The sequence below is a fragment of the Talaromyces rugulosus genome, chromosome II (assembly GCF_013368755.1).
Source record: "Talaromyces rugulosus chromosome II, complete sequence".
In the NCBI taxonomy this organism is placed as follows: Eukaryota; Fungi; Ascomycota; class Eurotiomycetes; order Eurotiales; family Trichocomaceae; genus Talaromyces; species Talaromyces rugulosus.
This window is the reverse complement of record NC_049562.1, coordinates 835,863-853,896: the sequence shown is the minus strand read 5'-3', so window position 1 is coordinate 853,896 and position 18,034 is coordinate 835,863. Positions and strand designations below refer to the sequence as shown.

At 49.4% G+C, this 18,034-nt stretch overlaps 8 protein-coding genes across 8 annotated transcripts; 5 read left to right on the top strand and 3 right to left on the bottom strand.

Moving 5' to 3' along the window:
• Positions 1 to 185: 185 nt before the first annotated feature.
• TRUGW13939_02759 (uncharacterized protein) lies at positions 186 to 1,764 on the top strand (the record flags this gene model as incomplete). Its single annotated transcript, XM_035485947.1, has 2 exons — positions 186 to 1,284; positions 1,340 to 1,764. The coding sequence occupies 2 exons, from the start codon at positions 186 to 188 to the stop codon at positions 1,762 to 1,764; spliced, it is 1,524 nt and encodes a 507-aa protein (XP_035341840.1).
• Positions 1,765 to 2,220: 456 nt separating this feature from the next.
• TRUGW13939_02758 (uncharacterized protein) lies at positions 2,221 to 3,403 on the bottom strand (the record flags this gene model as incomplete). The annotated part of the gene is made up of 3 exons (XM_035485946.1): positions 2,221 to 2,597; positions 2,661 to 3,243; positions 3,302 to 3,403. Coding segments are annotated over 3 exons (1,062 nt in total), but the record flags the coding sequence as incomplete, so codon positions are not given.
• A 400-nt stretch (positions 3,404 to 3,803) lies between these two features.
• Positions 3,804 to 6,525, top strand: TRUGW13939_02757 (uncharacterized protein; the record flags this gene model as incomplete). The annotated part of the gene is made up of 2 exons (XM_035485945.1): positions 3,804 to 4,821; positions 4,874 to 6,525. 2 exons carry the CDS (start codon positions 3,804 to 3,806, stop codon positions 6,523 to 6,525), a joined length of 2,670 nt encoding a protein of 889 aa, XP_035341838.1.
• Positions 6,526 to 7,229: 704 nt separating this feature from the next.
• Positions 7,230 to 9,799, bottom strand: TRUGW13939_02756 (uncharacterized protein; the record flags this gene model as incomplete). The annotated part of the gene is made up of 2 exons (XM_035485944.1): positions 7,230 to 9,189; positions 9,252 to 9,799. 2 exons carry the CDS (start codon positions 9,797 to 9,799, stop codon positions 7,230 to 7,232), a joined length of 2,508 nt encoding a protein of 835 aa, XP_035341837.1.
• Positions 9,800 to 11,560: 1,761 nt separating this feature from the next.
• Positions 11,561 to 13,974, top strand: TRUGW13939_02755 (uncharacterized protein; the record flags this gene model as incomplete). Its single annotated transcript, XM_035485943.1, has 2 exons — positions 11,561 to 11,661; positions 11,718 to 13,974. The coding sequence occupies 2 exons, from the start codon at positions 11,561 to 11,563 to the stop codon at positions 13,972 to 13,974; spliced, it is 2,358 nt and encodes a 785-aa protein (XP_035341836.1).
• A 721-nt stretch (positions 13,975 to 14,695) lies between these two features.
• On the top strand, positions 14,696 to 15,955 carry TRUGW13939_02754 (uncharacterized protein; the record flags this gene model as incomplete). Its single annotated transcript, XM_035485942.1, has 4 exons — positions 14,696 to 14,839; positions 14,901 to 14,999; positions 15,070 to 15,611; positions 15,679 to 15,955. 4 exons carry the CDS (start codon positions 14,696 to 14,698, stop codon positions 15,953 to 15,955), a joined length of 1,062 nt encoding a protein of 353 aa, XP_035341835.1.
• Positions 15,956 to 16,172: 217 nt separating this feature from the next.
• Positions 16,173 to 16,493, top strand: TRUGW13939_02753 (uncharacterized protein; the record flags this gene model as incomplete). The annotated part of the gene is made up of 2 exons (XM_035485941.1): positions 16,173 to 16,370; positions 16,434 to 16,493. 2 exons carry the CDS (start codon positions 16,173 to 16,175, stop codon positions 16,491 to 16,493), a joined length of 258 nt encoding a protein of 85 aa, XP_035341834.1.
• A 410-nt stretch (positions 16,494 to 16,903) lies between these two features.
• Positions 16,904 to 17,654, bottom strand: TRUGW13939_02752 (uncharacterized protein; the record flags this gene model as incomplete). The annotated part of the gene is made up of 2 exons (XM_035485940.1): positions 16,904 to 17,182; positions 17,259 to 17,654. 2 exons carry the CDS (start codon positions 17,652 to 17,654, stop codon positions 16,904 to 16,906), a joined length of 675 nt encoding a protein of 224 aa, XP_035341833.1.
• Between the last annotated feature and the right edge of the window lie 380 nt (positions 17,655 to 18,034).

Sequence of the window (18,034 nt, the reverse complement as noted above, 5' to 3'; positions counted from 1 at the left end):
GTGGCACTACCTAGGCACCAACCCGGACGTTCCGGGAAGGATTAAGATGGATCTTTAATAATGCTAACATCTACGAGTCCCGAATCCCGAGTGACAAAGGATGGCTGCGGAGTTATAAGGTCGTTGATACCCCGCCCAACGTTGCTTGTAAATTACGTCGCCCACTGTCCATGACCCGATTAACCATGGGTTTTCATTCAACACGGGTGTTGGTGCTGGCCGCCACTGTCCTGACCGTCGCCCTCGTCGTTTCCAGAATCCGTCGTTTCTTAGTCCGCCGTCAGTTCGCACGTCTCCATGGCTGCAAGCCAATTGTTAGACGCGCCAACAAGGACCCTTTTTTCGGTCTTGACCGGATGTACTCCTTCATCCAGGCCGCCAGAGAACACAAGGCCCTCGAAACCGCCCGTGAACGGCATCGTGCCCTGAACTATACATTTACCTCAAAGCAGTTGCTAAACAGCAGTATTTTGACGTCAGAGCCGGAGAACATCAAAACCGTCCTGTCGATTAACTTCAAGCATTATGGCCTCGGCCACCGTCTTCAACAGTTCGAACCACTGCTAGGAAAAGGCATTTTCGACACCGATGGCGACCATTGGGCCATGTCGCGTGCCCTCATACGGCCGAACTTCACCCGCGACCAGGTGGCAGACTTGGCGTCTTTTGAACACTTAATCAAGGACTTTTTTGCCCTGATTCCACGCGATGGATATACTGTCGTGGATCTGCAGAGTCTTTTCTTCCGCTATACGATCGATTCCGCCACCGAGTTCCTGTTTGGACAGTCCGTCGGCAGCCTGCGAATGACCGGGTCGGACTTGAGCTTTGCTGAAGCATTTAACTATTCCCAGGAAGCCATTACGACCCGAGGAATGCTAGGGCAATTACATAGGTTTTACAGCGACCCGAAGGCTGACCAATCTGACCGCATCTGCCGGGAGTTCGCACAGCAGTTTGTCGATGAGGCGGTCCGCATAGTTCAGTCTGAGGAGAAAGAGGATAAGAATGAAGGCTCTGAGACGAAGCGCCAAAAATATATATTCTCACATGAACTGGCACGACGGACCTCTGACAAGCGCCGCATCCTGGACGAGCTCATGAACGTCCTACTTGCCGGCCGCGATACCACTGCTAGCATGCTGAGCAATATGTTTTTCATGCTAGCTAAGCATCCGGCGGTTTGGTCCAAGCTGCGTAGGGAAGTAGCTAGTTTAGAGGGACGCTTGCCCACCTACGAAGAGCTACGAAACCTCAAGTATCTGAGGTGCTGCATGAACGAATGTGAGAGATATCTTCCTTTTTTTGCCCTCTCGCCATCGCTGACTGACTTGACCAGCACTACGTTTGCATCCAGTGGTGCCGTTAAACGAACGCAAAGCGTTGCAAGATACTGTTCTGCCAGTGGGCGGAGGCAAGGATGGCCTCTCGCCAGTCTTTGTCCCTAAGGGAACCTTTGTCGGCTATAATATATATGCAATGCACCGGCGAACAGACTTCTACGGACCCGACGCAGACCAATTCCGTCCTGAGCGTTGGGAAAACGGACGGCTGCAACCGCGCTGGGAATATCTTCCATTCAATGGTGGCCCACGTATCTGTGTAGGCCAGCAGTACGCGCTGACTGAAGTCGGCTACGTTACCGTCCGTATGGCTCAGGAATTTCAGACTTTGGAGAGTCGTGATCCGGGGCCGTGGGAGGAATCGCTGACTTTGACACTGTCTTCCCGAAATGGGACGAAAGTGTGTGTCACTCCGGCTTGAATGCCTAGACACAGTAAATAATTTGATCGGGGCCGATGTATGTGCTACAATGGTAATTGTAATCGCTTCTCACTGGTAAATTTGTCGTAGTCAGATAGTAGGAATATAATAACGCCTGTCAACATACGCAGACAAGTCTTTTTGCAAGTTGTAGCGTAGGCTATACTTTAATGATATTGAAGTCTATGAATAAGTCTAGATCTTGGCTCGTGTATATTCGGATCAGTCCAGCATAATGGAGTGCGTACTAAAGGTGTACTAGTACGTACATGTACATATGTAGTAAACGCCCCGCCACGAGGACGTTGGATAGGTCACATATTTCGGGGTGTTTCCATTAATTTGCCGATCAAGTGTGGCTTTCAGTGGGATGGGTTATTGTGATTTAATATTCACCAATCATGTATCCGTACATCGCCAGGGCAGACAATAAATATGTTGTTCTAGGATCTCGGCTCATTCGTATTCCCCAAGAGACTTTTCAATATCATTCCAACGGCCACGTCTCAATGGATCCAGCTTGATCAAAACCCCAAGCCACTCCAGGACCTCGGACCGATCATCGTCGGGCATAGCCCCTTTTATCTTTGCGGTAATCAAGTTGCACTCGACCAAAGCTTGGTATATCCATTTGCAGTCTGTGCACTCATCCAATATATCTTTGATCTCCTCCTTTTCGTTTTCAACGTATTCCAAACGCTGAGAGTTGGACAGGTTTGGTGCCATCGTGCGCGCTGCCAGCGACGGATCAAACACACACATCAAAGTTTGGTGATAGAACCATAATGACTGATCGTATGGGTCAATGAGAGCTTTATGGGAAAGCGCCAGTTCTACATATCACAACAGTCAGTCGTCAAGTGAGACTCTCCGACAGGAATCATCGGGCAAGTCACCTTCATCTAAGACCTTCTTCCGCTCCTCATCCGTTGCTTTCTTCTCATCGAGAAGCTTTTGTATAAGTTTTGTTCTATTGTGCCAAGCTGAAAAATTCGAAAGATTGGCTCCAATCATCTTCGTCGTATAATAAACTTCTGCTTGTGTCATCTGTTTCACACTGTCCTCGTCGGCACTGAAGTTTTCTAATTCCGTTATCACATGGCGCCTATAGCCCCAGCCATGGAAATTTCGGCTATCCACGCTGAGCATTTTGCCAACGAGGGCCAGCTCTTTCTGCCAGAATTCATGCGCTATTGGTCTAGGCAATAGACGTTTGGCTTCATCTAGGATCCATAAACGGTAGTTCCAAATCCAATAGCATTTTGGAAAAGATCTCAAAAGAGGAAAGAGAAACTCCAGGTCCGACTTGATGATGGCGGCAACTTGGTCAATGCCGGGTTGGTCTGAAGGCGCAGCTACAGGAAACTCGTGTTGACGGATTAATCGTCGATAGTTCCATACTGAATAATACTCGGGGTTTTCTTTCAGCAGTTCAGAAATTTGTTGCAAGGTTTCCGGTGTGAAACAACGCCCCGCAATCTACACTTGCAGGTGAGCTTTGATTCAATCTATACATATTCGGAAACGGTAATCGAACTTTATCTTGCACTGAGCGGTCTAGATCGCGATACTTTTGAATCTCTTGCTGCTTTTGTTCGACGTTCTCAACCGCCTTTTTGCTCTGGCGAGGAACACCATGCTATCAATCCGATCTGGGTTAGCACTCGGCCATCGAGGAACTAAGGATGTCTGAAAGTTGTACACTGGCCATCACGTCGCTCAAAATAAGTTGAGGCAACCCCACTTATGCGTTGGTTCATGAAAGGGAAAAAGAAAAACAAGTCCGAATGGTTTTCTGTGCTGTGTCGATGTGATGCTTCATCTGCGCCGGTTCCGCCCCGCGGGAGAGGAAAGAGCGACATGGATCACGTGCGGCCTTCTCTCCTTCCCGATACGGTATATATTGCGAATCCCATCTTTTCGTCTCAAAACCCGTGAGAACGGAGCTTTCACTCTCTCCCAACATTGTATCTCACTCTTTATTGACGGTCCTCGTCGTATACGCATGGTCACGCCGGCTGCCGGCTGCAAAAGCAGCAATGGACATCACTCCTTATTCTACATCTGAAGAGTCCCATCATTCAAAAACCAAAGTCTTTCATTCGCCTCAATACCTGCAGGCTACTTTTTCATTACGAGACGACTCTACACCAACTGTCTGTCAACCGCCTCGTCAACAATTAGATACAGACCATCTTTCTTCGACGTCTCCCTCAGATGACGACCACCAATCCTTTACCAGTCACAAAAGCCAGACTGCGCGCGAATCTGCTTCGGAAAAGGCTAGGACCAAGAACAAAATAGACAAGTCCAACACCAAATCATTTGTGAGCCTTGTTCGAGCAAAGGCACCAGAAGCCAGGAGCCGACTTGCTGCTGCACGCCTTTTTGCTCATGACGTTCTCGCTCTCGCGGCAGACACTCCTGACCGATTCATACCGAGGCGGTCGGATCATAGTATCTTTACAACAAAACACCGTATTAGAAAGGATCCCTGGGATCTCACAGTCAACGAAAAGCTTCTTCGTCAACAAGAGTGCAGTGAGAATCCATTCGATCGTCGACCATCTCAGGGCATACTGCCATCCAGCCTACTTAATCGTAGAGGCCTGCTTCAAGCCCCACACATGTCACCCCATCTTGTTGATGATCAAGCCCTTCCAAGTCAGCAATCTTCTTCCACTGGGCGAAGGATCACTCCCCGTCAAGTGAGTGTCGGGGGCATCTGGAACGTGGGTGGATCTTCCATTGCAACCGGAGACCCTAGGCTGGGGTCGACATATGAGCGGGGAGACATTTATGAGGATAAAGCCGCCACTCCAATACATGTAGCACGGTACGAGTATAGCACGCACATTTCTTCTTCGGAAGACCTCGAAATGAACCAGTCGAGATTGGCAATTGCTTTTGATGTTGACTTGATTCGCCCGCAACTTACTATTTGCAAGCTCACCACACCAAACGAAACCAGACTGTCCCCTTCCTCTCCACAGTATGAGAGATTTAAATGCCCTCTGGTATGGAAAGACTGTGAGTGGAAAAGGGCTGAGTTGTCAAGTACGTTTTCAAGGATTGCACAACAGATTACCAATGCTAATAAAAAACAAAGACTTTCATACTAAGCGACGTCGATCTAAGAAAGCAAAAGAACGCGTACCTTTTTGCATTCTGGTCACCCCCGGTATACTGGATGACTTCTATTGTAGCGTTCTTGCTTACAGCCATACAATCAAGATCCTCGCATACGCTATCATGGACATTGTCTATCTATGGTCAACATCAACATGCCGAGCTGTAGCGGCATTCCCAGCTGGCCATCCTAATTCAGATCACGTAACAGCGTTGTCTTTCTCGTCACCAGAAGGCCAAAAAGGTATTCTGGCAGTCGCAACTTGGCGTGGGTATCTGTACCTCTGGAGCCTTGTCAAGCCTCAGCCACGGCGGATATGGCAGTATCACATTTCGATAAGTTGTGTTGCTTTCAAACAAACTACAACTCGACGTCTATCTACAATATTCTCGGGCACAGAGGCCTTTGTCGAAGATTTAGTTGTTGGTGACAGGGCCGGCATCATATGGTATTATTGTGTCGAATCATCCAACTTAGACACTCTTTCAAAGGTGACACTTTTAGCCAGAATTGATGCCCACTGTGGGTGTATTTGTGGCATATCCTGGTCTCCAGATAACAAGTATCTTGCTACTAGTGGTGATGATGACGCTTGTCTACTGTTTGACCTAAATCGCATCTTGGGCGGACATCACTCAGAAGGGTCTCCATTGATTGGAGATTATTTGCTTCCTGGAGTGCAGCCACTCGAAGCAGATTCATACTCAATGACTGGTATACGGTTCCTTCATATTTTTAGAAGACTATCCCGCTTGGCAACCGGATCTTCACTTTCGAGGAGGTCTCGGTCAGCGCCTAACTTGGTACATGAATCGTCAACCTCAGACAACCTGGAACAAAGCCTGAGGGCTGGGCTTGATATGAATCAGAACCGGCCTGAGCGAAGACCGGAAGCTTGGAGACAGCGGCGCTCATCATTTACAGGGTCAAACATATCGGACAATTTTCAAGCGGCAAGAATCTTGGGATTGCAAGATTTCCTCCCTGGGCTGTCCATCGGCCCGTTAGATTCGCAAGGTGTTCAAACTGCAAAGGGCATACCTTATAATAGCCAGAAGCACCGGTTCATGCATCGCTCAGCGGTCAAAGCAATCGCTTTTGCGCCGTGGCAACCAACGCTCCTTGCTACGGGAGGTGGCATGAGTGACCGTACAGTTCATTTTTATCATACACCGTCTGGTAGCTGCTTGGCCAAAATCTATGTGTGGGCACAAATAACAGGCCTGGTATGGAGCACCACTCAACGAGAAATTGCCGTCATCCTCGGGTTCTCCGAAGGGGAGCACCCTTTTCGCATTGCAGTATTTGCCTGGCCCAGCTGCGAACAGACTGCAGCCATACCGTGGAACATCAATTTGTATGGACAGGTATTTCCGGACTTGCATGTATCAGAGAGGGCTCTAGCAGCCATAATTATCCCCCGTTTCAGATGCCCGCCATGTGATGGCGAGGGTGACGCATCCTCGGCAGACGATGAATGTATCGCGATTATTTCCAAGGGGCATATCAGATTCTACCGAATTTGGAGCAAGACTCGAAAATCCTTTGGCGGGTCTGCTGGTATCCTGCACAGCGCTATTCTGGAGTCACTTGACGGTATTGAGAATCCAGGGAATGAGGTTATTCGATAATGCCGCGGTGTATTAATATTTTGTTTTAAGAGGGTGTATGGGAGAACATGGAGATGACTATTTTTACATGTCCTTCGTTGACTGCTTTTGACGCGGTAGTGCTCGAGCACATTATCATATTGTGTATGCTTAAATGACTAAAGAATTTGAATTATTACCCCTACCGTTGAATATTTGTGTTAATCGACTAGGCCAAGATCGCTTCGATATCTCGATACCAACAAGATTGAACATTGAGGAATGCCGACATTACCGAACGCCCCAGACGTCAAGTATCCAGCATTTCAATAAAGCAAAAGCCTGGAAGAAGAGACATTGAAATCTATAACCTTCATGTATGGGTAATATGCTCGCAGTATACCTATATATATACAGTGCCTTCTAGCCTCCAACCCGACGAAGATCAAAAAGAGACATGCACAGTAATTGAAGACAACTTTTAAATAATATGCAATTTGCAAAAAACAAGAAAACAAAAAAAGAACAACAAGAAAAATTGGGTACTTGATAACGCCTTTTTTCTGCTTCTTAGCAAGAGTGTTCCTACAACACCATAGTCATCAAGCATGTATTTCCCCTGGGGAGTAATATCATAGGAATAATAGAGCATGCGCATAATTTTTTTTAAAGTAGGAGAATTCTCGAACATGGACCGAAAAAAACACAGGATTTAATAGAGACGCGAAGTAGAAACAAAAAAAAAATCATGAACGACCACCTTTCCTACTCTTACCACCACCCAACTTGGCCTTTTTCTGTGGTGGAGCAGGGACGGCTCCTTCGTCGGACACGTCCTCTTCTGAATCGGCGATGAAGTCGACCATGTCGCTACCTGCGTCAGAGTCATCATCGCCTTCTTCCTCATCGTCGTCGTCTTCATGTCCCTCGAGGGATTCTTCTGCGTCCGAAGAACCAGCGTATTCTTCAGCTTCAATGTCGATCAAACCGGCGTCCTCGTCGGCGTCTTCTTCGCTGCCTTCGTCGTCCTCATCATCGTCGAGATCAGAGCCGAATCCGTTCTGGAGCTCGTCGATGTCCTCGGCATCGGCTTCTTCGAGATGCGAGATGGCCTTGCGTTTGCGACGTTGGCCGGCTTCGCTGCTGTCATCGTTGACGCCCGCGTAGTGCGTGACGTTTTCGAGGATTTCTTCGTCGTCGGCTTCGTGTTTGCGAGTGTCGCTCATGGACTGTCTCATGTTGACTTGGGCGTCTAGCATGTCAAGTTTGCCCTTGAGGAGAAGCAAGGAAGGGAGGCTGCGAGATCGTTGGTCCATGACTTTGTACAGCGAGGTCATGCGTTTCAAGATGTCGGCGTTGCCGGCAATGGCTCCTCCATGGGCGATGCATGTCCACTGCACCCAGACAAGAAGATGTCCGTACCGGCCAGGTCGAGAAGCCATGCGCTCAGAAACTTTTTGAAGCAATGTGCCTGCAAGCGTCGAGTCCAATCGTTGGATGGTTGCGCGGACAATGTTCAGGTCTGAAGTATGGAAACAGGATTCAAGCATCTCGACATCGTTTGTCTTGAGTGCCTGCGAAAGAACGGTCGACAGGGATACACCAGATGGGATCTGATAGACTTTTTTGCTTGACGTGCCAGGAACCAAAGCCCCAGCGCCAGTGTTGTCCTCCTCCAACTCAGCCTCAACGTCAATGGCCGAGTTTCTTTGCGCCAATTCTCCAAAGCTGGGTTCTCCGCCAACGTCTTCGTCGTCTTCCTCGACACCAGAGTCTGCATCTTGCATCTCTACATCATCCTTGCTTCCAGCACCATTAGTCAAAGTGTTGTTTGTTTGTCGCTGTTGAGGCTTCTTGGCCTCGTCTTCGGAAGAATCGCCCTCGTCAGATATCGAAATAGCGTCAATGTCATCGTCGTTTGTACCGTTCATCTCAACATCGTCGGCGAATGCACCAGAGTCAACGGCGGCGTTATTCTCGTTGACGTGCGATTTACTGGCATTGCGTGCCTCCTTGACTGTAGTTGAGTGAAGCACCGATCCGGATTTACGTCCTGAGATTTCAGTGACACCTGAAAGGGCAAGCTCCTCAGTGTCTTTGGACTGCCAGTTCACCCGTTCAAAAACCACATTCACGCCACCCTCGGCCCATGCAATAAAGAGTTCTGATCCCTGGAAATTAGTCTGGACCACTGAAACTCCCTTTCTAGACTCTGGGTTAACGATTTTCACCACGGCATCGGCCTTGCGAGTCATCTGCTTCGCCCTTGCCTTCAAGCTCGTGGTTTTTGAGTTTCCGAGCTGGAGAAACGGCCTGTTGAATAATTCAACAGTACCGTCATTTACCAGAACAGCAAGAACTTGTTTAGACTGGGCATCTTCTTCGTCCGAAGAAGAATATAGAGACACGGCCAACACATCATTCTCCGCAATCAAGCTGTGGGCAATTCCCTTTGTCTCTGGGTCGAACACCGTGACATAGCGGGCGCTATCAGCGGCGAGGAAAGTGTCATCTTTGGAAAAATTCGTAGATGATGAAAAGAGCGTGTGAATGGGATTGGCCATTGCCGGGAAGGTCAAGGGTTGTGCTTCTGGGTTTTCGACATCCAGGATAAAAGGCGTCTGGGATGCACAAATCACCGAGGGAGTCGAAAGGGCTGGTCTTGAAAGCGCAGACGGGGTAGAAGATGTCGGGATATGTATCGTTCTGAACGACGGGTTAATTATAGATCCTTACAGACGCAAATTTTTTTTTTTTTCAAAACCTACTTGATGCTTTGGCCAGTGCGAAGGTCCCATTGAACAAGCTTATTATCACCACCAATACTCCAGCCCTGTGCCGCTGATTTGCCAGTCGTAAACTTGAAGTCGCGGATTCCTCCGTCGTGGGCTCCCGTTAGAGTGCCGAGTATTTTGTCCTCCTCTGGCGAGTACATGCGAATCTCGGACGAACTTGTACCAAAGGCAACAACAGCATCCCCGTTTTCGTGAACATTCGAATTTCTCTTCCTCTTCTTCTTCGGTGTGTTTGAATCCCGCTGGTTGGGGAAGTAGCCCCAATCCAAGGATGTGATGGATTCCCGCGGAGTGACAGCATGCTCGCACTGCAGCACGCCAGTGTGGATATCATGGATGCGCAGATGTTGCGAATCGAGGCCCTGGATAACGGAAGCAAAGAGCGCAAGTTGGTACTCCGACGGGGAAAAGGCAGCGCGCAGAATGGACGATCTAGAGCCAGCAGCAGTGGCAGCAGAGGCCGCGGGCGCTGCTGCGGAGGAAGTTTTTGACGCCGGTTGGCGTGAGGATTTCTTGGCCATTGTGTTGGTTCAACAGAGCCCCTGCGATGGCGGAGAGATGAAGAGTTCCAGGCACGATACGGAAACCACCAGCAAGCTAGACCAAGGAGCTTGAAATGGCTTGACTGTAAACGAGTCCAGCGTCGTTCGGCGATAACAGCAGAAAAAAAAAAGTTCTTAGAAGGGTGGATGGGCGCTTAGCCTATTGCGGGCTAGCGCAGAACTCGTGATAGGCCACCTTGATAGGCTCATTTTTGCGAGAGACGATGGATCTACTTCAAGCTACTTTCTTATTATTTTTATCTCGAAAAGCTGCTACTTAAGGTTATAGCTATTAATTAGCATGTAACCAGATATTCATCCACACGATAGGGCGGGTTCTTCCCCGCAGCCTTGGTCTTAGTATTCTTTGGAGAGTTGTATACAACTAGCACTAATACTGTCAACACTCAACAGCTCTATTTATCGACACTACGTATCTTCTAGAACATGGGCTAATTGGCATATCGATAAGATACGAGGGGTGACAGGATCTGGTGTGGCACAAGCAGGCTGCCGTATACTGCTGTTTGATCAATCAAAGGCCAGGAACAGACTGAGCCACAACAAGATTAGAATATTGGAATGTAAAACCAATAATAATGAATGGTACAGAGTTCGATACGCCTTACAGCGTCTTACGGATAAGTAGGCATGACTGGCTGGTTCTGGCGGGGCTGGCCAGCCCCGGTGAACGCTGAGTGGATACGCTTTGCATCAGTGTGACGGGGCTAGTCCAGAAGCTGCAAGGAGCCAGGGTAGGGCACAGCCCTGGGCTCCTTGGCTGCCTTGATGACTCACAGTATATAGTATATGTATATGTATGTATATATGAAAATATAGATACTTGGTTATCGATATATATATAAATATATAAATATATAACTATAAATAAATGATAAATATAGATTACAACTAAACAATAATAGACGAATACAGAACTCACTGGAATAGTGGCGGCACGGCAGGAACGGAAATTCGCATACAGGCTCGATACAACAATGCCTGGGCAGGCGCGGGCCCCGCTTTCGGCAGGGAGCAGCCAATGGGCGGGCGGGCGCAAAGCGTTGATGCAGGCAGCCGCCAATCACAGGCGGCAGCTGGGTCCGGACCGGGATAATCGAGACTAGCGGACGCAACGGGGCTAGCGGCAGACGTGACGCGGGCTCGTACTTAAGCATTCTGCCACCCCCTCCGATTTTTCCAGCGTCCTTCGTCCTCGGAGCTGAGCTGTTGTGTGTGTGTTCGCCTCCGCCCCCTCCCGAATTGCTCGCGACGCGTCGCCCGCGTGTCACGCTCCCAACGCGCTCCTGCCGCCGTGGCTTATTAGCCGCTGCCTTTCCGCCCTCGCGACTGCCTCGACTGCCTGACTGCCCTCACTCTCGCCTTCCTTCCATCTTGTCTCTCCTCCCCCTTCACCTCCACCTCCCCACGTGACCCGGTTTCTCCCGTGGTCACCTGACTTCCCGGTCTCGGCCGCCACCCATTTTTATTTCCTGTGGCTTGGCTGCTTCCGCCCTCTTCTTCGCCTCCGCCCTCGCCTCACACGTGACTTCAACGTTCTTGGCGATATAAAAGGCCCTCGTTGCCTCCGTGCACCTGAACTGATTGAGCTCGCTCTGCACTACTGAGGTCGCATTGAACTCGTTCAATCTTCTCCCCTCTCACCGCCCATTTTCGCATAACATCGCCCAGCTTCTTCGTCGCATTCCGGTCCGTGGCGGGCCAAGCCTAAAGTCCAACATGGCCACCCCGCCACCCGAGGGCGCCGCCGTCCTCAAAGAGGGAAAGCCGCTAGCTGCTCCGGCTCTCAATGATGTGACTCCTGCCTCGTCACTTAACAGGTACGTTGTGAATCATTCACAGGCCGTCAATAACTGCGTGCTGACAACGCCCCAAGGTCGCCCGACTCGCTATTGAATGGGAAAGTCGAAAAGGCCGCGCTCAATGCTGCGGCTGTCGATGCAAATAAGGAAGCCGCGCCGACTCTGAACGGGCAGGACGCCGCCCAGTCACCGCTTGCCAATGGCGCCAATGGCAAACCTGCCGTGCCTGACTCACCGGCCCCTGACAATAACAACAATGGCATTGACAGCATCAAAGTTGCGACGACAAAACCAGATCCTGACGCCAAGTCGCCAGGAATTGCGCCAAAAGAAGCAACCGACTCTCCAGCCGCGGCCAAATCCGAGGACGTCGAGTCTGCTGCCGACGATATAAAACCCGCACCCGACACCACCGACACAAATCATCTGGAGGTGCAAACTTCGCTGCCCCACCACCCAACGCCTGTCAAGGAGTCCCCCTCTGCCGACCACGAAATGATTGCCGACCAAGAAATGATTGATGCTCCGCTTTCTCCCGCCAAGGTCTCGCGCCAGCGAGAGGTGGATTCTGAAGAGGAACCTGCTGCCAAACGCACCAAGACCAACGGCGAGGATGCCAGTCCTAAAACTACACAGGCTCCCCCCATGGCTGATCAAGTGCAACCTTCACCACCTTCACCTGCCCGCACCATGTCTGGAGAAATCACCCCTCTGCGACAAAAGTTCCTTGTAAAGGCACTCACCAACATCAAGAGAGCGAACGATTCGCGCTTCTACCGAGAACCGGTAGACCCGGTGAAATTGAATATCCCAAGCTACTTCACCGTCATCACTCAGCCCATGGATTTGTCCAAGATCGACGACAAATTGAAGAAGGGTCAATATACCGCGGTGGAACAAATAGTGGCCGACGTGGAGCTGATGACTGGCAATGCCGCGCGGTTCAATGGCCCGGACCATATTGTCTCTCTTGAGGGATCTCGACTGAAAGGTCTGTTCCAGAAGCAATTGGAAAAGCTTCCACGGCCTGATGAAGTGGAGGAGAAGAAGCCAAAGAAGTTGCCCATCCCCAAGGAACACATTCCACGCCGCGAGCCTCGCGTCGCCACTCAACCCCCTCCAAAGCAAAACAATGCTACCTCTCCAACCTTCGCATTGAACCCAGAAGGACTACCCACTATTCGTCGCGATTCTACCAACCCTGATGGCCGTCCGAAGCGCGCCATTCACGCTCCCAAACGTGATCTTCTTTATTCTGCCAAGCCCAAGAAGCGGAAGTTTCAGTATGAACTGAAGTTCTGCAAGGGCATTTTGAGCGACTTGTATGACGACAAGCTTTTCCTTCTCGCCAATCCCTTCTACTACCCCGTTGACCCCGTCGCTTTGAATATCCCGACTTATCACAGCGTTATCAAGAAGCCTATGGATCTGTCGACCGTCCAGACCAAGTTGAATGCCGGCCAGTACGAAAACGCCAAGGAATTCGAGGCTGATATCCGTCTGATGTTCAAAAATTGCTTCAAATTCAACATCCCTGGTGACCCCATCTACCAAGCTGGACAGAAACTAGAAGAGTATTTCAGTGCCAAGTGGGCCAACAAGGACGCCTGGCTTGAAGAAAATGATCCGGACAACCATCAGAGCGGTTCGTCCGATGAGGATAGTGAAGAAGTAGAAAGTGAAGAGGATGGCGACCAAGAAAAACTTCTGGCTTTGCAGAGGCAAATTGCTGAAATGTCCAAGCAAGTTGAAGCAATCACGCAGAAGAAGAAGAAAACCCCGCCAGCATCGAAGAAGACAGCCAAATCCAAGTCCGGCAAAAAGGACTCTAAAAAGAGCTCCAAGGGTGATAAGAGGTCTAAACACGGCAAGTCGGACAAGCGCAACGTGACGTACCATGAGAAGCAAATTATCTCGAATGGAATTAGTACCTTGCCCGACAAGAAGATGCAAGAGGCTCTCCGAATCATCCAGTCCAACGTCCCAGCTCTCAAGGGCACCCAGGAGACAGAAATTGAGCTCGACATTGATGAGCTTCCCAACGAAGTTCTCGTGCTGCTGTTGAAATTCGTTAAGAAGAACGCTCCCCAGGTAATGGAGGATGAGGATATGTCTGCTCCGATCTCATCAACAGCGGTGCAGTCGAAGCCCAAAAAGAATAAGCCGATGAGCAAGTTCGAGCAGGAAGCTCAGATCAACATGCTGCAGGGTAGCCTGTCTCGGTTCCAGGGTGGCGGTGCGCAGCACTCTCCAGAACCGATGCGTTCTGTCGAGGCCGATGATAGCTCTGACGAATCTGACGATGATTCCGAAGAAAGCGAGGAGGAGTAAAGAATTTCTTTCTCCCTTTGATGAACCAACCTTTTGTTTCGTGCTTTTCTTGACATTGATAAATTATCTAATATGTTGGCTCTCCCCATGTTTGGCTGGGTGCAGCGCAGTTCTTTTCTTCTTTGCCTTAGGGCTGCATCATCTAACTTTTGTACATAATTGTATTTCACCACGTTTCCCCCTCTTGTTGCTTCTGCGGGCGTTTTCAAAAACTGCCGAATACTCACGCCATGACTTGATGAGATCAATGCTAGCTTGGATTTTCGCGTCTAGGCCCCCGCAACTTTTGATCGCTGTCTTTGCGAGTGTCTTTTTTTTTTTTTCTTTTTCGGACTATCATGGAAGATGAGGAGGGAGACTTGGAGACTTCAGGTCGCCATCCTGATCCGATGGTGGGAAAGCAGACGTCTTGGTTGATACTGTTATGGTCTCACGGGACTAGCATGTACGAATATAACTAAAAATCGAAAAATGCTTATTTACCTTGGTACATATTTACCTGTAGTTGCACTTGCAAAGCGTTTAATTTTCAGTATTTAATATTGTAAGAAGTGTATCGTCAACCCTGTCGTTAATCGACGATCAACTATAGCAAAGAGTGGAGACTGCGTCGACCGCTTGTTTTCCGTCGTCACTAGTTAGCTACTCGCCGCGATAACAACAACCTCATCGACCTTCCAAGCTTCAACACACCGGTTCACAACCCTCTTTTCCCAGCAGCATGATCCCACCATGTGACCCAACCATCCTGGATAAAAACCCCCAATTCAAAAAACTGCACCAGCACCTGACGACAAACTTGCTCAGTCCGAATGGCACCACTCGCGCCGACGAAGCCGATCACGCGCGCAAAGCTGTTGCTGAGGTGAGGATTGAGTCCTCTCCCGCCGGTGCGTGGAATTTAAATGCTGATACCATTTGGTTAGGAGCTGAGAGGTTTACAAATCAGATCCGCAAAGAGGGATATTCTCAAAAATGCGACGAGGCGGGTTGCCCTGGACTCGCACGGAGGTCTGCCAAAGGACGTGAGTAGTGAAATATTATTACATTGAGAGATGGTTTTACTTTTGACTGACAAGCGGAGCTATGGTTTAGTTACAAGATAATCACGCAATAATAGCACTTTTCCTTGATTCTACTACTGCGACTGCCGTGTCCGACGAGGATGCAACCTCCCTTCTCGAGCGGGATATTGAGATGTTTCTCAACAACGTCCACGTTCTGGCAGCCCATATATCCGAAAACGTCGCCTTAGACATTGAAGCCCTGCGTTCCATTGCAGATGAAACAACGAATTCAATGGTAGATAACCCTAGCAATCGACCTCGCAAAAGGACCAGACCGTCGTCATTTAACAATAACAATGCACGAAGAAACACCGCGCAGCAGCAGCCGCAACTGTCCTCGCAGCTTACAGATCGAACGCGCCAATTGCGCGAGCTTCAGATCTCCACACTCCCAGCGGCTAGGAGACAGATGGCTGTGACAGCAGCGGGTGTTTTGGCGGCTAGAGCACAGGTCATTGAGCGAACTGTCGTGCTGTTGGAGCGTACAAAGCATGGTGTGTTGTCTAGAGCGACCAAGGCGCAGGCAGATCATTTGGCGACAGTTGCAGAAGGAATGAATGGAAAAGCGCAGTACGTTTTGCAACATTCTTGAATTTGTTTTTGATTCTCGTTTCTAGTAACTAACAAACCATTGAAGGGTGATGAAACTCGAGGCCCTGACGACTATATACACGCCAGAGACTACAGCTGCCCTAGAAGATTATCGCAAGCACCTTAGAGACACTCACGCGCGACTTGAAGAGACGCAGAATATCGCTGTTCAGACACTGGAGGAATACGAAAGAGTCGGCGCGCAACTTGGCAAAGATGGCCAATTAGTGTCGGGTCCCATGGCTGATATAGCACGTCGATATGGTGCTTTGACAAAGGAGGTGGAAGCTGTCAGAGCAGATATGAGCAGACTAAGAATGTAGTCGCGTCTTGATCATAAATCATCTTGATGATCTTTATATGCGGCGGTCACGTGGTTTATGCGGCGGCGTGCCAAAAGTGCGGGCAAAAGATTTATTTCCGCGGTGGCAACAATTCCATAACCAGCCATTCAACGAAACACCTTCGCAAATCTCCCGGCCTACCGAGTTCAGCAGCTAGTTTCTTTACTTCGACCTGTATCTTCCCAACGCAACCACAATGGCTGACGACGAACAACTCTCAATCTACGATGAAATCGAGATCGAAGACATGACCTACGACCCCAACCTACAAATATACCACTACCCCTGCCCGTGCGGTGACCGATTCGAAATCCCCATTGATTCGCTGCGAGATGGCGAGGAAATTGCCGTTTGTCCGAGTTGCAGTTTGATGATTCGGGTTATTTTCGAACCAGTGAGTTTTTTTCTCTTTCTTTTACTTGCCCAACTTTTTAATACAGCGCTGATGATTTTGTAGAAGGATTTGGTGAAGGAGGAAACGAAGGAAGCCCCTGCGCAGGTCGAAGTCAAAGCGTGAATGAAATGAGACGGAATTCTGCTCTCCAGGAAATGAATATCGGAACTCGGAAGGAGACTACAAGTCAATCAATACAGAGTATTGCCAGACTTCTACAGCGCGGATCGGCGACTACAAAGGCGCATACACCATCAATGTCAGGCATGCTCGGATCATGTGCGGCTCGGGTTTGACAGCTGATGAACTGGCCAATACCCGGCCCCAGCAGGGCATGTATTGACCATGCGACAAGGACTTTACTAAACGCTGTGTCAAGATATCCGCAGCTTTGCGCCGAGTAGTTGCCAGCTCCGTGCTCACATGTCAGACTATAGCCAGCCCCTTCAGTGTTGACGACTTGGCCACGACTAGTTACGAATAACGAATAATATTGTCCCTTGATTTCTCAAGAATAAATAAATAAACAACCTTTATTCACCATCTTTCTCCGAGTAAATATCCTCCGGTAAATCAAGAGTCAGCTCATCATTCAAGAGATCCGTCAAATTCGAGCCGTCTCGCAAATAGATCCACTGTCCACTGATAAACCCGCGCGTATCCTGCTTCTCGTGCATCTGGTCCCCTTGTACAACCCAGTCGTAGCGTTTTGGTCCCGAGATGGGCGAGCTCAGCCAGATTTGATGATTGGGAGGTTGCTTGTTCAGGACGAATGTACCGACACCGGGCACGACGATGTTGAGGACGCCGGCCTGAAAGTGAAAAATAAAAATAAAAAATTAGCAAGCTAGCTTCTCAAGGCAGGTTAGGGCTACAACGATAACGCACGCTATACTCAGCCTCCACATCTGAACCTTCCTCCTGCACTCGCTCAACCTCTGCTAACAGCTCGTCCAAATAAATCTCCGATACCTCATGGTAGTTCTGGTCAGACAATGGCGTTGCTTCAATCACGTGCGAAGCACCGGCTGCAGCCGCTGCGTTGTTCGGCTGCGGATTGGGAGCTTGGGGGTCCGCTGATTCTGGCGTAATACCCTTGTGGATCGCAGGCGTGGTGTGGAAGCTGCGTTGGCGTTGAGGAATGGTAGTTTTCTTTTGCTGGTGTTGAGCTGCTGCTGGTTGTTGGAACGCGACGAGGTGCTGCAGCTTTGCTCTGCTGGCCGGCGCAGCAGCAATGTTGCGGCGGAGCGATGGGACGAGAGCTCGAGAAGTGCGGGATAGCATTGTGGACTATCGCGATGGAAATGGAAAAGAAAGAAAGAAAGACAGCAAGTAAATAGAGGCGAGGTGTGTGGACGGAGCAGAGGGATTATTAAGTTACTGAGGTGCGGAGAGTTAGACAGCTCTAGTGACGCCATCGCTTTCCCGCTGTTCCACCACCAACCGCATGCTACTTAACTAACCACCTGCATGGCCAATCATGAATGACAGTTTGACATCAAGTCAATGTCTTGAATTGGATACTTGGATTTCTTCTCTTTTTTTTTTTTATATCCTGGCCGCCATCAAGCTGGATCTACGTTGATGGATTGATTTGAGTACTTCGCTGGCTGATCCCATACATTATCCTTTTTTGGTCAAGCTGCTAAATGAGAGGAAACAAT